Consider the following 23711-nt stretch of genomic DNA (forward strand, 5'->3'; position numbering starts at 1 on the left):
CGTTCGTAAGTTAAAAATACTTCAATTTTTCTATTTTTCCGAATTAACGGGCCCCCCACTCCCCCCCAGATGGTCAAATCAGGAAAACAACTATTTCTAATTTAATCTGGGCTGGTTCTTGATACGCCTGCCAAATTTCATCGCCCTAGCATACCTGGAAGTTCCTAAAGTAGCAAAACCGGGACCGACAGACCGACAGAATTTGCGATCGCTATATGTCACTTGGTTAATACCAAGTGCCATAAAAATAAAGATACTACCTTGAGCCTACACTGATTGTTATGACTGATGCATATGGCTATTCAGGTCCAATTTTATAATGTAACTGATTGCTTACACAAAAACTGAAACAATGAATTAATATAATGTAAATAACATTGTTCATGTTTCAAGGTGGCATTTAAATTGAAAATAGAAAGAGAATTTGTCTTGGGATGAATTTTCGTGTGGAGGGGGGGGGGTATCTCCTGATTTGCTACCAACAGCTATCCAGTCACTAGCATAGGGTATCCAGTTTTATACATAGCCTATGTCAAACGCTATATATGCCCAGAGTTTGGCAAAGGATATCCAAAAATCAGGGGTTTGTGGTTGACTAGAATACTCCCAAAACAGAATTCAAATGGTGCTATCTAAAAGAAGAAAAATCAAGGGTAATAATGTTCTTTTATTACAATGTAAGCGTAATTCCTTCAATATATTTTATAGACTGTAGTATGCCTACAGAGTTGAAGGGTCCCGCATTTTTAATCAACCCTTTGATATTTTTGTTTTGTAACCGTGGACTCCCCAATACTAAATAAAGGTAAACATATCTTTTATAATCACACTCAATGCAAGAAATAACGTAACTCTTCAGCTTAGTGAACACAAAAGGGTCAAGATTTTCATACTGCAATCGACAAGATAACAGGCAGAAAAAATAAATTATCCAAATCTTGCTTCATCCCAAGTGGACTAAAAATCATATTTGAGACTATTAGAGTCAAGACAAATACCTCAGATGAACTATTACTGACACCTGATTTTTACCCAGAGTTTCCCTGCAAAAATCCTGATTCGCCTAGCCTAGGTACTATTTCTACTGCTATTTTAAGTATATGGTATGGCCCCTTCCACAAAATCTCCACCAAAAAGTTACTTGATGACTGATTAATCTTACAGGATAGGATTCAACCTGAAACAAACATAACAAAGTGGGGTTTCATAAGTGTTAGAAGGAAATTTATTAATTGTCAAGAAACAAAACCTAGAGACATAGGAGCTACTTTGATTTAAAAAAATGTGTCTATATCAAGACTTTATGCTTTGTATTTGATATTTTGTGACCTATCCAGTCATACACAAACTTCCGTTCTTAGATATTGCAACCCATCAATACTGTGGCACCACAATATTAAACTCATATTTAAAATGCTAGGGCAATATTTCATGTTTCAAGGGAATGGTATAATCTGCTTGAAAAAAATATTTACGGTTGAAATTCTCATTCCAATAGATTTTTCTAGGCAACCCACAATTTAAGCCTTGAGGATTTGTGTATGCCTAAGCCTATCATTCCCTCATATGAGGATAATTTGCTCAAGTGCCTCTTGACATGAAGACAATGTATTTTGTTTTGTTGTATGCATACCTTGCTCAATTATCTAGGCTGAATGGCTTCTATTGATTGGTGTCACGTTCCATCAATGTCACGTTTCTTCGGAGTTTTTAATTTTGGGTTTTTACTCCGCCCACCTATTTTGTACTTTACTGACGGCTGTGATACTTCACGCTATATTATTACCGCAAGAGGCCAACAACAGGCACATAGATAAATGTGTAAAGGACAACTTAAGACTCTAGAAGAAAAAACAGAAAACTACAATTCCCTCGGCTCATTACGTCCTGACGTCTAGTCAAATCTTATTGTACCATATTGTACCACATTTTATAAAATGTACCTAGAAATGCGTGATTGTACCAGAATGTACCTTTAGAGGTGAACTGTACCAAAATGGTACTATTGTACCGTTGTTGGCAACCCAGCACACATGCGCAAATTTTCAAAAGTTTTGCCTTTCTCAAACTAGTGGTGAGTAGTTTTTAAAAATGACTAATAGAACGGCCCGCGAAAGTTTCTAGTTTGAAAATCCTTGCCCAGGAAAAAAAAAATCTAGAACCAATCTGAATAGGAAAAATATCCGTTCCGTATTGAAAATCCGGCAGAATTCCGAAGTCCAACACCATTATCTTTTCCGATGAGAGGGCTAAAAATCCGACATAGTGGAAGTGCTGATCATGGCGTATTCAGACAAAGGCGAGCACTTGATTGAGCTGGCTTGTAATAATACATTATTTGTATCTAATTATTCTGTTGGTTCTTCTCACCTGGGTCGTCTTGAGCTTTTGAAAAAAAGAACCGTTAGATTTAGAAGAGATATTGAATGTGGAAAATGGGATAAATGCGGCAAGACGATTATTTAGGGGTCGTTGATAAAATTGAAAGTAAATATAGAAGTAGATTGAAGAAAAAGTTGGGGTTGGTGAGCTCTCAGTTATACAGTTGAATATTCAAGGCCTTTGTTCGTCTATTGATGAATTTGAATTCCTTCTCTGTGATTCCCATTCATTCTTTAAAGTAATCGGGTTGTGTGAAACATTTCATATGATATTTATGATTGATTGGTTGATATTCCAGGCTATACGACTGAACGGTTAAATGGGTCGAAAGATCTAAAGTAGATCTTACTTTTTACATTGCTAATGGTTTACGCGCTAACACTCAAAATGCCCACGATCACAATGGCTATGAAAAATACCAACAACTCAAAATGCCCACGACTCTACATGCCCACGGCTCAAAATGCCCACGAATCAAAATGACCACGACTCAAAATGCCCAAGATTGAATAGATTTTAGGTTTTAGTCCTTAATTGGGGATGAGACGAGGGGCTGCTCGCTCCCCAAACCCATGTACACCGGCTACTGGTGCCAGGATGCGCTGGTAGGGTGCATCCTAGACAGAGTAAAATCCCAAACACCAATCCAAAACTGTTACTTTTAATCAAAAAATCATTCTTACCTTCATGATGTAAGATAACTGGTGGATTTGTGTCTCCTGGTTTTGCTTTCTGTGTCGGCACAATTTTATACGACATTGCTTCTTGACTTAAATGCAAACAATTCTAAACTGATCAAGAAACACAGGAAACAATTATTTTTCAACCAACTGGAACCTCCCGGCACCTTCCACTTTTGTCAGTTTTTCCCCTGTCTAGGATGAAATGGCACCCTCGCGGCACCTTCCAGCACTTTCTACTTTTATCAGTTTTAACCCTGTCTAGGATGAAATGACACCCTCCTGGGGCCTCCAGGCACCGGCACCCGGTGAAAACGGGTTTGGGGAATAAGCAACCCCTGTGACCAAGGCAGGCGTTGTAAGTTATGACCTGGGGGTGTATATGGGTCTTATGGAAGGGAAACTCATAAAAACTTCATAGAGGACTCGGTTGTATGGAAAGTGAAAGTTCTAGTTCAATTTAAAAAGTCAATTGAGATCAATTGAGATACCCTTCCCCTTCATGCCCATTTTCCCCAAAACCATCTGAAAAAATTTTCTGAGATGGCCATTTTTTTAAATAGTTCAAAAACTCAGAAAACCAAAACTCTGGTGTCAACGGAACCTCCCAGAGGCAGGCGTTGTAAGTTATGCCATAGGGCATGTAAGGTTCTAAATGGGATGCTCGTATCATTTGATTGGAAATTGAAACCTCTTATTCACTTTTTAAGAGTCAAAAGTGATCGTTGGGCAACCCCCCCACACTTTTTTTTCCCAAATGCATCACATAGAAATTTGAGATAGCCGTTTTATCAATAATGGATCGAAGGTCAGATAAAGGAAAACCCGGTGTCGATACAACCTCCCATTTCCTTTGTCTGGATTAAATAGTTGTTTTCAGAAGATTTTGTCTTGGACATGGTCTAGCTTTCGATAGGAAACTGAAGAAATGTCATTTAGAATGAAAGAGAAAAAATACCGATGCGTTTTAACCGGAATTTACATTGTTTTTAGCTTTCCTTGCTTGCAGTACCCACGAAAACCCAAATAATAAAACTGTACGCTGGACACATGTTCAGCCCATTCATAAATAAAAACAGCAGTTTAAAAAAAAAAAATTCTCCATTTTTCAACCAAAGACTTTCCTTTTTTCAAAATAATGGTGTTTTTAGAGCAAGATTACATTTTTGTTAGTGTTAAACTGCTCAGAACCATATGTTTTTACTACTTTTTGCTGTTTCCCCGGCCTATGTTCATTTTTTACTTAGCTTTCACTACTACTAAAAGCTACATACCCGCATCAGAACTTTCCCATTAAAAATTCTAATTCAATATTTTTCCATTATTTAAAGGTACAGATGGTTATGAAATTTCTGCTCAACCCAATTAGATAATGGAAATATATTTTAATTTTCATGTATACTTGTAGCCAATTTGACAAAAAAAAGCTAAAGGAGCCAAAGCGAGGCTGATTTTTAGCCAATTGAAAAGAAAACTGGACTCAAGAGCTCATATGGCACTTATGACGAGATTGGAAGAGCCAAGATCTTCTTCCCACCAAATTTCACTACGATCTCTCTACTCTAAGCGTTTTCCAATATTTCCGTTTCTCCCCTCCAACTCCCCCCATTCTCACTGGTCCTAAGAAAATTTGAAATAAGAGCTCTCACACACGAGATCCTTCTAAATATCAATTTTAATTCAGATCCGATAACCTGTTCGTAAGTTAAAAATACCTCTTATTTTCCTAATTTTTCCAAATTAACCGTCCTTCCACCACCCCCAACCCCCCCAGATGGTCAAATTGAGAAAGCGACAATATCTGATTTAATCTGGTCAGGGTCCTGATAAGCCTGCCAGCTTTCAGTGATCGCTATATTGATCACGTATCTAGTTTTGGATCTTCTTCATGTAAAAATTGGGGTGGTCGGGGATTCGAACATTAGACCTTTCGCACCCTAAGCAAGAACAATACCCCTAGACCACAACCATAATTAAGAAGAACAATCATTTGGTTTATCGGCAAATGAAACTCTTCTCAACTATCTTGTTCGCTCGCTCCCCCCCCCCTCCAGAAGGTCAAATCGTGAAAGAGAAAATTTTTAATTTAATCTGGTCAGGTTTCTGATACTTCTGCAAACATTCATCATCCTAGCTTATCGGAAACTGCACAAACTAAAAAATAAGGACATACAGACAGAAAGACCGACAGAGACAGAAATTGTGATCGCTCTATGTCACTTGCTAAATACCAAGTGCTATAAAAACGAAAAGGCAAGACAGATATATCAGGAAAAGCATACTTAATACGAAAACTAATTTTTAAAGTAAACTGTATCAGAACACTAAAATGGCTCTTCATATGTCTTTTCGTTGTTTCTTTTCTAAAGGCTGAAGGTAAGCATCGTTTTAGATTCAAAATTCTTTTATTTGCAATTTTTTTCAAGATCATGCATAGCCAGCATGGTCACAGGACGTGTCTAGTTGAGCCACAATTTATCAGAAAACATAAAAAGATTTCGACTGTCTTTAAACCTATGAATATCGATACTTATGCTAAACAAATTCAAGATATTGAATAATATTTTTATTGAATATTTTCTTCTGTATAGCGCTTAGCCTTTCATCCCAGCCTTCCTTTCCACCCCAGCCATTTCCTCAGACTTTTCTAAATGGTTCTATTAAATCACAGAAAGGAAAGAAAGCCAGGTCTAAAAAACAAGGTTTAAAACAGAACCATCGGAAAAAACTTCAAGCAGAAAAATAGTTTAGTTAGACTAAACAAGTCTTCTCCACATTGTAGAAAGCAAAAGCCAACTTACGAGTTTTTATCGAGTTGTTACAAGTTTACTTCGTGTAACCTAGCAAAACAATATGGAAAACTATAAAATTATATTTATAATTCTTTTACTTTCGTCCACCATAAGACCTTCTGCCGAAAAAACACAATGAACGAAGTACATTTTTAAACGTTTGGCATATAACGTACGCCAAGTTAGGTTACAAACAATTGAAAACAGTTTCCAATCAAAGAAGCAACTTTCTTAAGGAATATTTTATTTTGAGTCAAAATACACTTTAGACTAATAAAAATATACTTTCAGAGATATGTTAGTTTTATTGTTGCGCTTTGTATGACCTGCAACTGATCTTACATATCCTCAAGAGCATCTCGCAAAATTAGGACTGTACACAGAGTACTAAATAGGGGAAAACAATAAACACAAATATTAAAATTTGTCTGAGGAAACAAAAGCTAAATCTATCTGGCATAACCGTAAGGGATTTAGTTTTATATCCTAAGCAGGATTAAATTATCGTGGCTGACTTTATCCACCAGTGAAGGCTTTCTAGCTCAATGATAGTATTATGGAAGTAGGGAACAATGATTTCTATGAAATTCTTCACCTTAAAATATCCAAAATCAAATACTGTGCATAATACCGATGGATTTTGTTAGAAGACTATTTGTCATTTTGACAAGCCGGTATTTTTATACCAGCTTAATTATAATAATGTTGGAATCTATTAAAAACAGTTTCATTTCACAGTAAAGAATCGATTTAATTTAAGAATATTTTAGCTAGGGTAAAATAAACTTAACATTTTAGCTGAGACCCTTACACAATGAATCAAAATCGACTTTTTTTGGATCTGTCAAATTTATGGCAGGCAGAACAATTGCGGATTTAACCATTACTTTTTAACCATTTTTTTCAATCGGATTTTTTTGAATCGAAGGATTTCGCATTAAAACTTCCAAAAGGGTTCATTGAACTAGAAATTAGAAGTTGTAGAATTTTGTTAAAAGTAAAAAGAATTTTAAGGATAACCAGCACTAATTACCTCTCAACAATGATTAAAATTAAAAAAAATTGTTCAAGTATAATTAAAAGTTTATAATTCTGTTTATAATTCTTTTACTTTCGTCCAGCATAAAAATCTTCTGCCGAAAAAACACAATGAACGAAGTACATTTTTAAACGTTCGGCATATAATGTACGCCAAGTTAGGTTACAAACAATTGAAAACAGTTTCCAATCAAAGAAGCAACTTTCTTAAGGAATATTTTATTTTGAATCAAAATACACTTTAGACTAATAAAAATATACTTTCAGAGATATGATAGTTTTATTGTTGCGCTTTGTATGACCTACAACTGATATTACATATCCTCAAGTGCATCTCGCAAAATTAGGACAGTAGATGGAGTCTACTAAATAGGGGAAGACAATAAACACAAATATTAAAATTTGTCTGAGGATTCAAAAGCTAATTCTATCTGGCATAACCGTAAGGGATTTAGTTTATATCCTAAGCAGGATTAAATTATCGTGGCTGACTTTATCCACCTGTGAAGGCTTTTTAGCTCAATGATAGTAGTATGGAAGTAGGGAATGATGATTTCTATGAGATTCTTCACCTTAAAATATTCAAAATCAAATACTGTGCATAATATCGATGGATTTTGTTAGAAGACTATTTATCATTTTGACAAGCCGGTGTTTCTACACCAGCTTAATTATAATAATGTTGGAATCTATTAAAAACAGTTTCATTTCACAGTAAAGAATCGATTTAATTTAAGAATATTTTAGCTAGGGTAAAATAAACTTAACATTTTAGCTGAGACCCTTACACAATGAATCAAAATCGACTTTGTTTTGGATCTGTCAAATTTATGGCAGGCGGAACATTTGCAGATTTAACCATTAGTTTTAACCATTATTTCAATCAGATTTTTTTGAATCGAAGGATTCGGCATTAAAACTTCCAAAAGGGTTCATTGAACTAGAAATTAGAAGTTGTAGAACTTTTTTAAAAGTAAAGAGAATTTTAAGGATAACCAGCACTAATTACCTCTCAACAATGATTAAAATTGATTAAAAAAAATTGTTCAAGTATAATTAAAAGTTTCAATAGTTACGATTTTGGAGACAACAACTCCCACAGCCTCAGAGACAAGGGTTGTAAAACGTTAAATCCCATCTACCTAAAATCAAATAAAAATTAAAAGGATAATTTGGGAATAGTTTCATTTTTAGTTTTATCTCTTTCTCGTATATTTTTGTAGCTTTTACAGAAATTCCGATTTTGTTGCATAAAATATTTGTAATTATCGTCCAAGTCCACAATTGACAGCAAATATTTTGTTTTAAGTTAAGGTGTTAAAAATAATCTATTATTAAATGTTGTATAATTTCATTTTTCAGGTACAAGATGCTTTAGGATCCAGGGACCGTCAAGTAAATGATTAAAAACTTAATTGATTAACATTTTAATTTCTAAATACCTCTTAATATATAATGAATATATTTGATGATAAATATAGTCATAATGTTTAAGTTGACGACCTAAGTTCATTTTGTATAGTAAAAACCCTTTCCAGATAGGCTGACACCTTCCCGAGTCAAATCCCTGCTATAACTATAAATATATTTCTAATTAACTTTTACATACTTATTTAACAATTGACAGCCATACAATACCATAATTTTCTTTTTAATGACAGAGTAAAAAATTAACTTAAATTTTTCATTGCAAAGATTACACAAAGGCTAAAATGAGTAAACAAAAAATAAATTAAAAAAAAACACAAGAAAGATACAGACTAATTGAGTGGGACAAGAGGAAAACCGGGACAATGATTAAAAGCTACTGTCCTGTTGAATATCCACGCTATGAACGACATAAAAGACTATATTGAAAACGTAGATACTTGCATACCTTTTATACCTCAAACCTCAACCACAAAACACACCTAAAAATTTGCTTTTTCTTCTCAAGTGTATGAAATACTTGATTTGCCACTTAAGCACTTGAGAGAATTCCTTCTAACAAATATCGCATTTGAAGGATTTCTCACCTGTATGAAGTTTTTATGCTCGTTCAAAAGGACCGCTTAATAAAAGTATTTTTTACACATATCACATTTAAACAAGTTTTCACCTTTGTGTGTTCTCTGGTGTTCAATAAAATCGCCGGATTCAGAAAAACATTTGTTACGTGCATCATATTTAAACGGTTTTTACCTTGTATGTAGTTTGTTATCCTCAATCAAATGATAAGATCGAGAAAAGTATTTCCTTCACAAGTGTGCACTCTTTGGTGCGACATCAAAGTGCTTGATTGAGAAAAGCCTTTGTAACATACGTCACATTTAAACGGTTTTTCACCTGTGTGCGTTCTCTGGTGTGCAATCAAATGGCCGGATTGAGAAAAGCCTTTGTTACATACGTCACATTTATACGGTTTTTCACCTGTATGGGTTCTCTGGTGTTTAATCAAATCGCCGTTTTTGGGAAAGCATTTGTTACAAACATCACATTTAAACAGTTTTTCACCCGTATGTAGTCTTTGGTGCAGATTCAAACTGCTTGATTGAGAAAAATATTTGTTACACACATCACATTTAAACGGTTTTTCACCTGTGTGCGTTCTCTGGTGTGCAATCAAATGGCAGGATCGTGAAAAACCTTTGTTACATACGTCACAATTAAACAGTTTTTCCCCTGTATGTAGTCTTTTGTGCAGATTCAAACTGCTTGAATGAGAAAAACATTTGTTACATACGTCACATTTAAACGGTTTTTCACTTGTGTGCGTTCTCTGGTGTGGAATCAAATGGCAGGATCGTGAAAAACCTTTGTTACATACGTCACAATTAAACAGTTTTTCCCCTGTATGTAGTCTTTTGTGCAGATTCAAACTGCTTGAATGAGAAAAACATTTGTTACATACGTCACATTTAAACGGTTTTTCACTTGTGTGCGTTCTGTGGTGTGGAATCAAATGGCAGGATCGTGAAAAACCTTTGTTACATACGTCACAATTAAACAGTTTTTCACCTGTATGTAGTCTTTTGTGCAGATTCAAACTGCTTGAATGAGAAAAACATTTGTTACATACGTCACATTTAAACAGTTTTTCACCTGTGTGCGTTCTCTGGTGTGCAATCAAATTGCCGGATTGAGAAAAGCCTTTTTTACATACGTCACATTTAAACGGTTTTTCAGCTGTATGCACTCTCTGGTGCCCAATCAAATTCCTTGAATTAGAAAAGCACTTCTTGCCTACATCGCACTTATCTTGTTTTTTCCTCGTATTTGTTTTTGGATGTCTTTCTAATTTTCGATGGTTTTTACGAGCAAGTGTCTATTAGAAAATATTTCACGATTTTCTAAGCTTTTCGCTTCTGATTCATGTGAATTTGAGCAACCATTAGGGGACAGATTCTTTGAATCTACTAGCAATGTGTTTCTCAGAAGGTCCGCTTCTGACAGGGTCGATGAAAAGTGACCTTTTATAATTAGATGTTGTTTTATATCACCAATACATTCAGACAAACAAATGGGGCATCGTCTTGTTTCTCCCATTTGGTGTTCCATAAAATGTGGAACAAATTCTCTGTAATCACGAAATACCGCAGAGCAGACATCGCACTCGATTGGAGAAAGTTATTCACAGCCAGTGTCAAAATGAAGATACAGCATCAAAAATGATTTCTCTGTTTTCCCACAAGAGTCACAACGCCAGACCCCAGCAGTTAAATCTTCTATTGCCTTCTCTCTTAGCTTTTTCACGACGACGATTAGTTTTGGGCATAAGAGTTCTGGTTGAATTACACCATCAGAATTGCTCAGAGTAGAACTCATTATCTCTAAAGTGAGAGAAAAATAAATTGAAGCTAGCTTAACAATTATAAATAAAAAGGGAGTGTTTAAGAAGTAATACATGATTAGGGTTTAAATAAAAAATTGTAGAACACTACTAATAGGTTTGTTCTAAAAAAAAGGAGAAATGTAGTGAGAATGAACTTTGAATTAGACTGAGATTTATATTTCCCTCTAAAATATATAATATTTTACTAAAATTACATTCGGTAATAAAATTATTAATACATTAAATCAACATAATTTCTTGTCATATATTTGACACTTTGGAATCACTTCCAGTTTTAATGCACAATGCAACTTGTCCCATCACCCAATTGAACAGCTGTTTATAAAATGCCGTTCATAAATTTCGTTGAAAAAGTCTAGCCTTTTCTACCTAAAAATATACTGTAAAATTAGAGATAAGGGTGTTGCAATCTTAAAGGTAGTTGTGTAAAGTGAAGGAAATATTTGGATATGGGTTAATAGCCTTGGTGGAGCCCCTTGCATCTATCTTCACCTTTTCCCCCTTCAAATGGGACTGCACTTTATTGGACTTGGTCTGTAAAGCCCAAAAGAAGACACAAGGATCTACCCTCAAATCGAGATTGATCAAGCTCAATCTCAATTTATAGTTTTAGTGATCTATAAAACTATTTTTTAAATTTAAAAAGAAAAGCGTTAATTTAACTTAAAATCACACTTAAATATTTATATATCTTTATACATATATCTTTATAGTAGCATTTTTATTTATTTTTTTTAATTCGAAGGAATACTGTCTTCTAGACTGGTCCTTTCTACCTTAAATCTACCTGAAAAATCAGGATAGTAGACAGGGAATATCTCCACTACTTAAAAGGAAAGAGGATGTTGCAAAGCTTATATTGCAAGATTGTAGCAAGATTATTTAAAGCAAAAGGACCCAAGGGGTTAGCAACTTAATTTTTAAGAAGTTATTGAAAGGAGTAATCTAGGTTAGAAGTCCGAGACAATTTAGAAAGTCGAACCATTTAAGGAGAAAAAAGTGACATTCAACAGTCAGACAGAACAAATCTTTGTCAAGGAGGGGCTTGCAACTTATTGTGATCTGTTTGCCAATTTTGGATTCCTGATTTGCAATATTGGTCTAAAACGAATACAAACTCACTATTTTTGTTTTCTTTCTATTACCTTTGAGGGTAAGATAAATATGTCCTGGTTGATAATGTATTGATTATAAATATATCACTTTAGTTTTACACCACTACAGAAAATTAATTATGTATTTTTGCTAGAACATAGTGATTTAAAGTGATACAGTGGGAAGAAGTCCGTATTCTATATTTATTAAATAAATATAGAATACAGACCTCGCCCCACTACCCGCGGGGTTCGAGGACAAATACGCTTCGCTCTATAGGTAATGTTACCTGTAAACAAGCCCACCTAACGCATTTTAGTTTGCCCCAGGGAGGAGGATAGTCATTCATAAATGGATGCACTTCTAGAAATAGCATTTCTAAATGCTATTGTATGGAAACTATGCTGCAAAGAAGCATAGTTTCCAGTTTAGATAGCTTTTGATGAAACTAAACAATTACCAAGGAGGACTTTTAAAATTTTGATTTTTTCCCCACCAGTTGACCGTGATGGAAGAGTCATGACAGCCAAAGGGAAGACACGGAGCTTATAATTTTATTTAAGGTACCACCTGGTTTAAAGCCACAAACACCGCGTTAGGGCGAGATACACACTGCCATTATGTGGCAAACTTTGGTAAGCTGTGCCTAGTTCGCCCTGACTATGTAACACTGTGGGGAAATGGAAACAGGACTCAAGCAATTGCAATTTCTAAGATCAAGCTGTCTTTTTAAGCGTCAGAATGATCAGAGGTTCGCTACCCCCTCTTTACCATGGGTTACACATGACTCTAGACACCATACTGACAGCTAAAAATTATCATTTTATTCAGAAATAGCCAAAAAGCCTAGAATTCTACGGATTGCATGATCCGTGACGTATACTCTTCAGGAATAGAAAATCGAATTAAAGGAAGTTTTAAACTTAGAACCATGTAATGTAAATGCTGAATAACGTCGAACAAACACGATTTACTACGATATTTGTGTCTCAATATCATTTAAACATACACAATCGAAACATATCAATTCCTCAATTGTAATTAAAGAATCACGAATTATAGTATACAAATCATCAATGACTAGATCATTTGAACATGAAACATTTAGCAAAGCTGCGACATGTTGGCCGGCTCATATGCAAAGGGATACCCTTCAGGCCCATATTCTTTTCCCCCTAACAAAAAATTCTGAGACCTTCACAGTGTTTCCGAAAATTTCTGTATAGTATCCCAATTTTAGAGATTTAAAGTGTATACTTTAAATCCAAATTTAAGATTCACTTCCGTCAACTTCAGTGCACTTTACATATTCTAATCTTGTTTTACAGATTAAACTAGCGACTTTCAGTCACTCAACAGATTAGTGTCAAAATTTCGCATCCCTGTCACGACCCAAAGTTAATATTTATAAAATTCGCGTCAATTTTGGAAAAATATTTAATGAAGAAAAAAGGGATTTTTTGGTCTAAGTCTCCTAGACAAAATCTTCGCAATATACACGCAGCTGATCTGTCTTCTGGCAAAAAATATAAAATTCCACATTTTTTCAAATAAGAAGTTGAAACTCTACAATAGGGTTCTCTAATACACTGAATCTGATGGTGTGATTTTTGTTAAGATTCTATGACATTTAGGTGGTGTTTTCCCCTATTTATAAAATGAGGCAAATTTTTTCAGGCTCGTTTGACGTATTTTGACTAAACCTGATGAAACTTGTATATTTAAAATCAGCATAAAAATACAATTCTTTTAATGCGACTATTGGTCGCATTAAAAAGTTTGACACTTACTCTCAATTCTACTTTATTAAACAGTAAAAAACTTTAGCGTAAAGAGCAGGGCGTTGAGAAGGGAACAGCCCCTGTCATACACGGAGTAATTTCTGTTCGTTTAAGTTTAAAGTCGCTCCTTCCTTTCCATTATAAAAAATAGTCTTTTTTATTTACTTTCTGAAAGTTTTTTAATTAATTCATGTTTGATTTTGGCTCTCCGCACATAAATTATTAAAATTAAATTTGCATATTAATTCTTTTTTTGGCTAAATAGCTTTCTCTTAGTTTTGATCAGACTATTTTGAGAAATAAGGGGTGGGGAAGGAGGTCTTGTTGCCCTCCAATTTTTCGGTTACTTAAAAAGGCAACTGGAAATTTTAATTTTTAACAAACGTTTTTATTAGTAAAAAATAAATGTAACTTAAGAATAAACTTACATAACAAACTTCTATATTCTTATATTTTTATTATGTATATGAGGGGGTTTGTCCCCTCGTTAATACCTCGCTCTTTACACTAAAGCTTAAGTTTTGTCCCAATTCTTTAAGAATGACCCCTGAATCAGAAAGGCCGTAGAATAAATAGTTGAAATTACTAAAGATACTTTAGCATAAAGAGCGAGGTATTTAGGAGGAGAAGAACCCCTCATATGCGTAATAATCTATTTTAGTTTTAAGTTTTAATGCTTCTCCTTACTTTCAACTGAAAACCTTTCTCATGTTTATTTTTTCATAGTTATGCTAGAAAATCCTGCGCCCTTTTCATTGAATTTCTCTCCCCCCAAGACATACTCCTCCAATGAAATGTCCTCCCACATAGCCCCCTTCCCCCTCCAAACCAAAATAAATTCCCCTAAAAACGTCTGTACACTTCCTAATAACCATTATTGTATATAAACAATGGTCAAAGTTTGTAACTTGTAGCCCCTCCCTCGGGGACTTTGGAGGAGTAAGTCATCCCCAAATGCATAGTTTTTATGGTTTTTGACTATGCAGAATAAAATGGCTATCTCAAAATTTTGATCCGTTGACTTTGGGTAAAAAATGAGCGTGGGAGGGGGTCTAGGTGCCCTCCAATTTTTTTGGTCAGTTAAAAAGGGCACTAGAACTTTTCATTTCCGTTAGAATGAGCCCTCTTGCGACATTCTAAGACTACTTGGTCGATACGATGAACCCTGGAAAAAAAAATAATAAATAAACATGCGTCCGTGATCTGTCTTCTGGCAAAAAATACGAAATTCCATATTTTTGTAGATAGGAGCTTGAAATTTTCGCAATAGTGTTCTCTGATACGCTGAATGCGATGGTGTGACTTTTAGGGGGTGTTTCTCCCTATTTTCCAAAATAAGGCAAATTTTGTCAGGCTCGTAACTTTTGATGACAAAGACTAAATTTGATGAAACTTTTATATTTAAAATCAACATGAAATTCCGATTCTTTTGATGCATCTTTTAGTATCAAAATTCCGCTTTTAAGAGTTTTGTTTACTATTGAGCCTTATTATAGTTTGTTACCACGAAGTGTTTGATGGAACAATCAAACAATGGAACAATTCCTTGCAGAAACTAAGCTAAGGCTTGATAGCGATATTAGCCATAAGATAGTTGAGAAATTAACAGACAACAGAAGCATTCTTAGACAGGCTAGTCAAACAATAACAAGTAAAATTAATGATGATATATTGCTAGAATATAATCCGAAGTTTCGGAGTATCAAAACATCATTTAAAAGTCTTATGACTGAAATTGAAAACCTGGAAGAGCAAATTGAAAGACTTGAACTAAAGCTGGATGGATACGACCAGAAGGCTCTACTTGACAGTCTTGTGATCCAAGGAATAAAGCAGAAACCATGAGTGAGTCTCAATACTACCCTGCTGGGTGAGTTCGACCAAAATATAGGTGGCAATATATCGGAAACTGACAGCACTTACCAGTTCAGAATGAACAACACATCACAATCACAAAATAGTTTTGGAAAAGTTCCTCTGGTTTTTGTCAAAATTACAAGTCAAGATTTGGCTTATAAAATAGGAGACCCTTCTGCATGAAAAATCAGGTCTATTGTAGACTGTGTGTCATCTTTCAATTTCTTTTTCTTTTTTTTCAGTGTGTGTCTTTCCCTTGTTATTTTTTATTCTAGTAAAAAAAACGCTTTTTTTCTAACGTTTTTCTTTTTTGATTCATTTCATCTTATTTGTCTTTACTTATATGTTCTTGTCAATTTTTAAGAATGCTTTTTTTGTGTGCGTGTGTCTTCTTTCTTATGTTTTTGCTTGAAAATTTATTGGCATCACCTATCCCTAATACTAAATCCACGATTATATCCAAGCTATCATAGCAGGTGCTTCTACTTTGTTCTTATCAAATTTCTGTTTGGTCTGTTAAAAATCCTGAATATTCAGACACCCAACAGCAGAAAATCCGACTATGTTTCCAACACCATACTTGTCCGAAATCCAGCAAATGTCGGACTCAAAGTGAAAAATCTGACAAAATTCCGACTTCAAGAATGAAATTTCTCATTTTCTACAAATTTATTGACCCGTTTATTCCTTGCTCTTTTTAGCGGGAAGAAGGCTTGAGTCCTTCTATTTGCAAGCAGCCACCTAAGAAATTCCTTGCGCTGACAAAGATTAATACGCCTGGGTCACTGTGGACCATGGGCTGATGGGCCTTATGGGCTAATCATCAATGACTAGATTATTTGAACATGAAACATTTAGCAAAGCTGTGACATGTTGGCCAGCTCATATGCAAAGGGATACCCTCCAGGCCCATATTCTTCTCCCCACTAACAAAAATTCCCGAGACCTTCACAGTGTTTCCAAGAATTTCTGTATAATATCCCAATTTTAGAGGCCCTTAGTGTGTACGTGGGAGAAAGGAAGGCAAAACTGGCTTTCGAACAGAAATTATCTTTTCCACCTCCATTTTTATTATCTGGGTTAGACACCTTCTACATATTTTTCATGGGTTTGTAATTTTACATAGGCTAGCCTACTTACTTGCTTAATAATGCATACAAATTAAATTATCCAATTAATGGCTTTTTCTTTTCCACATGCACACACGTTGGGCATAGAACTGAAGCAGGGTTGCCACCTGCTCCTGTCCAATGTGTGCTATTTTTCTGGAGAACAGGGTGCTACACAAGTGCTACACAAAATTTTTGCTAAATATGCAACTTTCGCGTAATCCTGCTTGGTGTTGATCAATTAAAACTTTTATTCGCGTTTTTGATCACACAAAGATTACAGCATTTCTACGAATACTTTTGTATTTTGGAAAATTTGGAAGATTCCAAATTTTGGAATCTTCCAGTTCCAAAATTAGTATACATTTTTTCTTATTATTGTCATTTTTTGGATTTAAATAAGCTGGTAAACTCACAGGACAGAGTTGCGAGGTTATCTATATTTTTAGTTAATTCAGGAATTGAGCAGGTGAAATGGCTGTACTGAATGACAAACAAATTTTAAGCATTTTGAAATTTCTGTAGTTTTTATGTAGTTTATTCTCATTGTATTTCTACTTATCTTTTTATTAATTGTATTCTTATCATTTATTTACCTGAAATTATGAGCTGTTAAAACTAAAGTACTTTGATTGTAATAATAGTGATACTTATATCTAATGTGTCTGAAGTTACTCCTTCCCCTCCATATCATTTCTATTCTTCAGGTTTTTTTTTTAATAAAAAGAGGAGTTTGTAAAGAAATTAGGTTGAATAGACCTTTTCTACATGAAGAAAAATTTAATATAGATGGTGTCCCACTCCAAGTGGTATCTTAACAAGTTATGAGAAGTGTCAATGAGCAAGGGGTATGGGACTTCCCCCTCCAAGATTTGGGAAACTCTTTTGGGAGGGGAAATTTTACTGAAAAATTTGGTCTCCATGGTTTTCTATAAAATAAAACAAATAAAATTATCTCTTAAATTTTTATAGGTAGCCTACATTGTGTCCCATCCCCCTATTTTTGTGAAGTTATTCTAATGCACTAGAGGCATTGTGAGGGTCTAAATCCTTTCATACTGCATAAATTAGAACCAACAAAACTTAAATTATTGCAGTAAGCTGTCAGTAAGTCTCACCTGTCTACCTCCATTAAAATCCACACCTCAAGCACAATTTGAAATTGGCGCCAAGCGAGTTTTCTTTTCCTGAGGAAAAATCAAGTTGCTTCAACAGAAGTTGAAATTCCCACTTAAGAGAACTTATCAAACTAGAAAGCTCAGCAGAAGATCCTCCTCCAGTCTTTTTAAATCCCCTCACTTGCTGACACTGGTCCTAATATTTTTTTTCCCGAAAATTGTAGCACTAAGGTGCTACATTTTTCCAGACTTTTCGAAATAGTGCTACATTTTACCCTGATCGTGCTACGGTGCTACATAGGCAAAAATAGTGCTACAATTAGCACTATAGTGCTACAGGTGGCAACCCTGAACTGAAGACGTAGACATGTATCTTTTGCTTGTCGTTAGAGCCGGAGTATTCTGGCATTTTCCAGCTGCTGGAAACAAGGGATTAGAAACCAAGACCAATAAGACTAATTCGATAACGTTGAAACTAATTTACATACCAGTCTAAAATCAACATATGCGTTTTACGTTCTTAAATGAATGGTAAGGATAAGTCTTAAGCGGAGAGACGTGGAATATTGACAGAAGCTTTTGTTTTCCAATACACTGATATAATCTACACAATTCTAATCTACTCCGACGAGAGTATTCTCCGACGAGAGCATTTCTTGTCAACTAAACCAAAGAGTTGGATTTGACAAGCTGGTTGTTAGTTAACTGAAAAATAATCTTTTGAATTCCTGGGAAAACTCATATTTCCATTCCAAGTAAACAGCGAAAGGAAAACCCAAGTATCCAGCAGAAAAACTCAGCTCAATTGACCTTTTTTGCTCCTCCTAAAACACTGCCAGAATGACAGGCACTGTTTAAAAATATTCCGTTCCTGTTAGAGATTCCAATTAAGTGCCAATTTATTGGCGGCACGTCGCCGTGGGAAGACGCAACCGAGTAGGCAGTGGGGTATTTAAGAGATTTATTTCTTAACGAGCTTAATCTCTTACTTGCAGTAGTTCTCTTGATTTTTTGCTTTGATAAATAATAAGTTTGATAAATAATAGGAAGTGGCTCACAATAAGGAACATTTTCTCCTTTACAGGTATTATTTTACTTTTACAAATGTATTAATGCTATTCACTTTTAGGATTTATTTCACACCATATGTCCTAATTTATCATTCCCTCGGTAATTCCATCCCTGTGCTCTATCCCTGGGTGTATGGAAAAGTGTCCTTTTCCGTAAAAATCTTGTTCCTTCATATAACAACCTGTTATGGAATGTTTGCATTAACGAAAAATTTGAACTGCTTGGATCTATGATACTACTAAATGAAAAAAAAAGTATTTCAACTGTAAGGAAGGGGCAAAATTAAAACTTAAAACAAACAGAAATTATTACGTATGCGAAGGGGCTCAACCCCTCATCAATACCTCGCTTTTTACGGAAAGTATTTTTACTTCTTTTAAAAGAACTATTTATTTTAATTAAACGACCTTTGTGATTCAGGGGCTTACAGAATAGGAACAAAATTCGAACTTTAGCTTAAAAAGCGAGGTATTGACTAGGGGGCGAACCCTCTCATATACGAAATTATTTCTGTTCGTTTTAAGATTTAATGTTTCTCCTTACTTTCAGTTGAAAAAAAGTTTTTTTTTAATTTCTAATCGTTTTTTAAATAACACTGGGAAAACTGACGCCTTCATGGAAAATTATTTTCCCCCATGAAAAAATTCCTCCTTGGAAAGATCCTCCTACGTAACACCTCCCCCAAACCCCCCCCCCCCACCCCACCAGAAAAAATACCCTCTGAAAAAGTAAGCTGAACTAATGTGACACAGCCTCCGAATTCGCTAAAGAATGGGGTCCATATGAACATGTCAATTCACCTGAACATGTCAATTCATTTATAAACTCATCTCAACTCCAGGCACGCTTGCTAACAGAATAATCAAGAGCTTGTCAGTTCGTGTTGATATTCTGCTTAACAGAAGCATAAGCTAAGTCAAAACTTAAAGACAAAAGAGAAACAAATAGGCCATAACGTTTGGAAATTTTCCCATACGTCTGATCAGGGAATTAGCCTATACGGATTTTGAGTCGCATTCCGTAAAAATATCTTGTTTCTAAAAAAACTTAGATACTACAATTAAAGGGCGTGTCCTGGATTTCAGTTTGGGAGGGGTCGTTGATAGGTTTACACAAAAAAAGTTCCAAAAATGCATCAAATTTTTTCATATGCATTTTGTAGAAGATTTTTGGAAGGGTTCAAACCAGGTAACCCCCATATCAGGTAGCCCCCTCCCCTTGATACGACCCTACTGTAAGCAACTTTAGTGAGCAATCTGAAAACCCTAACTTCCTAAATTTGAACTAGTGTAGTCTAGAAGCCTAGAAAAAAAAATATATTACAGTATTTTCTCCAAAAATGCTTAGTATTATCAATCCAATATAAAACAAAACTGAACGCTTGGCTTTAAACTTTTTTACTAACAGCAACAATTATATTACCTATTAATACTACCATAAACTCCGTTTCATAGAGTCAGGTTTACGAAGCAAAGACCAAGATCAGAGTCTAATTTAATAGACATATGACCGGTCACGTAGCAATACTTGCCAACAGGGACGTCATAAGAGTCCTATTAATGTAGAATTAAATCTTTAAATGTCTTTAGTCTCAGTTTGACTTCTTCCTGCAGGACTTTTTTTGACTTTAGCATAGAAAATAAGATAGGAGTCCCTTTGGTGGGGTTTTATGTGATCTGATTCAATCGTTTCTTCCACTGAAGGATTTTGAGACCAATAACTAGATCAGTTTCATACTCCTGGTAATGTCAGTTCGTCCAAACGTATCGGTGAAAATAAGAGGGAGAGGGAGAGAGAGAGAGAGAGAGAGAGAGAGAGAGAGAGAGAGAGAGAGAGAGAGAGAGAGAGAGAGAGAGAGAGAGAGAGAGAGAGAGAGAGAGAGAGAGAGAGAGAGAGAGAGAGAGAGAGAGAGAGAGAGAGAACGAAATCTAGTCCTGAAGAACGAAAGGAAAATCGAGCCTTGGATCTTTTTATGTTCACTCACCTATTTCTTAGACGTAGTTCAGATATTACACTGAAACTTCGGATAGCGACCATTTTTATTGTTAATGAGAAACTATAGTGTCATGTTTAACATTCATAGCTGATTGGAGGGTAACCAGTCCCAAATCCCTGCCATTTTTTACTACCCGGCTCCTTGGGGGCACATTTATCTTTGGACTAATTTAACGAAATACATATACCAGCTACATATACGAAGTACCATGTTTTGGCCAGCTAGTAACTGATAAACAGCCTTGGGGCTTAAAATCAAGCTAGAATCACCTGAATTGTTCCTCTAAAATCTAGAGTCAAAGAAAAGTAGACTCAAGTCAAAACAGATAAAAAAAAACATTTGTCTTAAACCGAAGCTAAGAAAAGTACAATACGGCCTTTTCCATGCAGTCTTCTATGACTAGAAAAATAAAAAGGAAGTAAACTAGGAACCTGCAAATATCTTCTTATAACAAAATTTGACCCCTTCAGGTCAGGCTCTTCAAGTTTTATTTCAACCAACTCGACTTCTTTCATGACAGCAAACAGCCATCTTCTAAAGAAAAAAATTAATATCTTGAACCACTGCTGGTAAATGGATGGTTTTTATGGCACTTGGTATTTACAAATTGACATATGGCTATCGCAATTTCTTTCCGTTTGTCTGTCTGTCAGTCCCGGTTCTACTAGTTCGGGCACTTCCAGATAAGGTAGGACGTTGCAAGTTGACAGGCGTATCAGGGACCAGGCCAGGTTAAATTAGAAATAGCCACTTCCCTGATTCGACCATCTCGGGGAGAGCGACCGAAAAAGATGTTTGAGAAGAATTGTTTTTTGCCAAAAAACACATGATTGTTGTTCTTAAGTGTGGCCTACTGGTTTAGTGGTATGATTCTCGCCTAGGGTGCGAGATACGTGATCAATATAGACACGTGATACGTGATCAATACAGCGATAGGTGAAAGTCGACCACATTAAATTAAAAATGGTCACTTCCCTGATTCTGGGGGGGGGGAGGGGGAATGGAAGGACGGTTAATTCGAAAAAAAAAGAAAAAAATTGGTATTTTTAACTTACGAAACGGTGACCAGATCTGAGCGAAATTTGATATTTAAACGGACCTCGTGTCTAATAGCTTTTATTTTAAATCCCGACTAGATCTGGTGAAATTGGGGGGTGTTGGAGGGGAAAACTGGAAATCTTGGAAAACACTTAGAGTGGAGAGATCGGGATAAAACTTGGTGGGAAGAATAAGCAGTAGTCCTAAATACGTGATTGACATAACTGGAACGGATCTTTGGGAGAGTTGGAAAGGTGATTTCCAGTGCTTTGGCGAATTCGGTGCTTTTGGACGTGCTAGGACGATGAAAATTGGTTGGTGGGTCATGGACCTGCACAACTTCACTTGGTAACAGTCGTTTCCTCGATTCAATCATCTGGGGGAGAGGTGGGAGGGAGAGGAAATCGTGAAAATTGAGGTTTATCTCACGAATGGGCGATCAGATCTTAATAAAACTTGATATATAGAAAGATATCATGTTTCAGATGCTCCATTTTCAATTCGGATTGGATCCAAGGACATTCGGGGAAAGAGGGGATCTGGATCAGAATTCAATCTCTTTGGGAGAGTTAGGGAATTTCTAGTGCTTTGGCGAGTTCGAGAATAAGCACAAGTTCTAGATGTGTGATTAACATAACCAGACCGGGTCCAATCTCTTGTCACAAGTGTCATATGAGCTCTTAGCTCTTGTTATTACATTAATTTGCTAAGAGATAGAACAAAATACTTCACGGTTTTCCTTTCAGAGCTCTTCCCAAATATAGAAATCATTACTTTTGTGATTGCATCCCCCCCTCCCCTGTACTACACAGATGTAGTCCTTGGCTACACACAATTTTCTTCTTTTTGTTTCCATTATTTCTCATGAACAATTCGTTCAAAATGTCAATTAAAAATAAAATTACTAATTTTGTTTAATATACCCAGGCATTATTGAGAAAGGGGCTATACTGCAATTGCAATGGTGTCAAATTATTGTATTTGGAAAGTGTATTGAAGGACAAATCAAATGGAAAGATAATGGATAATCTACCTGGTATTTACTATTATATTAGACAATATCTTTCTGGTTTTCAACATATCAGCTATTTTTAATATACAGAATGGTAGAAATTCTTTATTGATTTTGCTCGCATTCAAAATCTTATTGACTTTTTTTTAATGATATCAGTTTAAAACACTATCTATGATCAAACAGTTTGTGGTAATGAACTGTAAGTAAGGAGCGACCCGGCTCAATATTAGCTCAAACTCTAAAAAACGGAATTTTGGTACCGATAGATATGTCAAAAGCTCATTATGCCAATTTCAAATATATAACTTTCATTAATTTTAGTCTTACCCATCAAAAGCTACGAGCAGGGGCGTAACGTTCTATAGAGCAGGGGGGCAAGTGTCTGCCCAGTCCATGGTTTGCCCCCCCCCCAAACGCCAGTTTGATCCCCAACTGAAATTTAGTTTCTTCCAAAATCTTCTCAAAACCTAGATATATCTGCATAATTCAAGCATCAACTCAAACAGATCAGTTTTTTTTAAATACTTAAATTTATAGTACTATAAGTTTATATAGTACTACTAGCTGCTGGGATGGTGCTTCACGCCACTCCAACACCTAGTTGGTGGGGACGCTTCGCCCCCCCCCAAGCCCCCCGCGCGCGTAAGTCATTACGAGCCATACTAGTTACGCGCCATTGTAGTTGTGTCCCTGTGTCCCACCTACGTAAAACTTGTGAATACAACATTCTTGGCTGTCCCATTGTCGGTGCATATACAAAGCCTTATATACTTAAAATGACGTCGTATGCAAAAGCTCTTTTTACAAACAAACAAACATGCATACATACAACTTATTTTTATATAGATAGATAGATAGATAGATAGATATACATATACAATACAAATTAACTACGTAAAACTTGCGA

General features: G+C 35.4%; 1 protein-coding gene and 1 long non-coding RNA gene across 2 annotated transcripts in view; both read right to left on the reverse strand.

The window, feature by feature from the left end:
* Positions 1 to 16682, reverse strand: part of LOC136027644 (uncharacterized) — a 77950-nt gene extending 61268 nt beyond the window's left edge. Inside the window, exon 1 of the long non-coding RNA XR_010617648.1 lies at positions 16598 to 16682. This is a non-coding gene — a long non-coding RNA (uncharacterized LOC136027644). The remainder of the gene's footprint in view (positions 1 to 16597) is intronic.
* On the reverse strand, positions 5925 to 12195 carry LOC136026804 (zinc finger protein 664-like). The gene is made up of 2 exons (XM_065703503.1): positions 12109 to 12195; positions 5925 to 10196 (listed from the first exon to the last, which is right to left on the reverse strand). The coding sequence occupies exons 1-2, from the start codon at positions 12193 to 12195 to the stop codon at positions 9099 to 9101; spliced, it is 1185 nt and encodes a 394-aa protein (XP_065559575.1). The 3' UTR covers positions 5925 to 9098.
* Positions 16683 to 23711: the final 7029 nt, after the last annotated feature.

The sequence above is a fragment of the Artemia franciscana genome, chromosome 5 (assembly GCF_032884065.1).
Source record: "Artemia franciscana chromosome 5, ASM3288406v1, whole genome shotgun sequence".
NCBI classification, from domain to species: domain Eukaryota; kingdom Metazoa; phylum Arthropoda; class Branchiopoda; order Anostraca; family Artemiidae; genus Artemia; species Artemia franciscana.

Excerpts from the sequence above, each read along its gene's own strand:
- LOC136026804 (XM_065703503.1), bottom strand. The coding sequence starts at position 12,195 with ATGCTATTTCTAGAAGTGCATCCATTTATGAATGACTATCCTCCTCCC. Across the intron at positions 10,197-12,108 it reads TTAGGTGGGCTTGTTTACAG|ACACTTGCTCGTAAAAACCA; the intron begins GTAACATTACCT and ends ATTTTCTAATAG.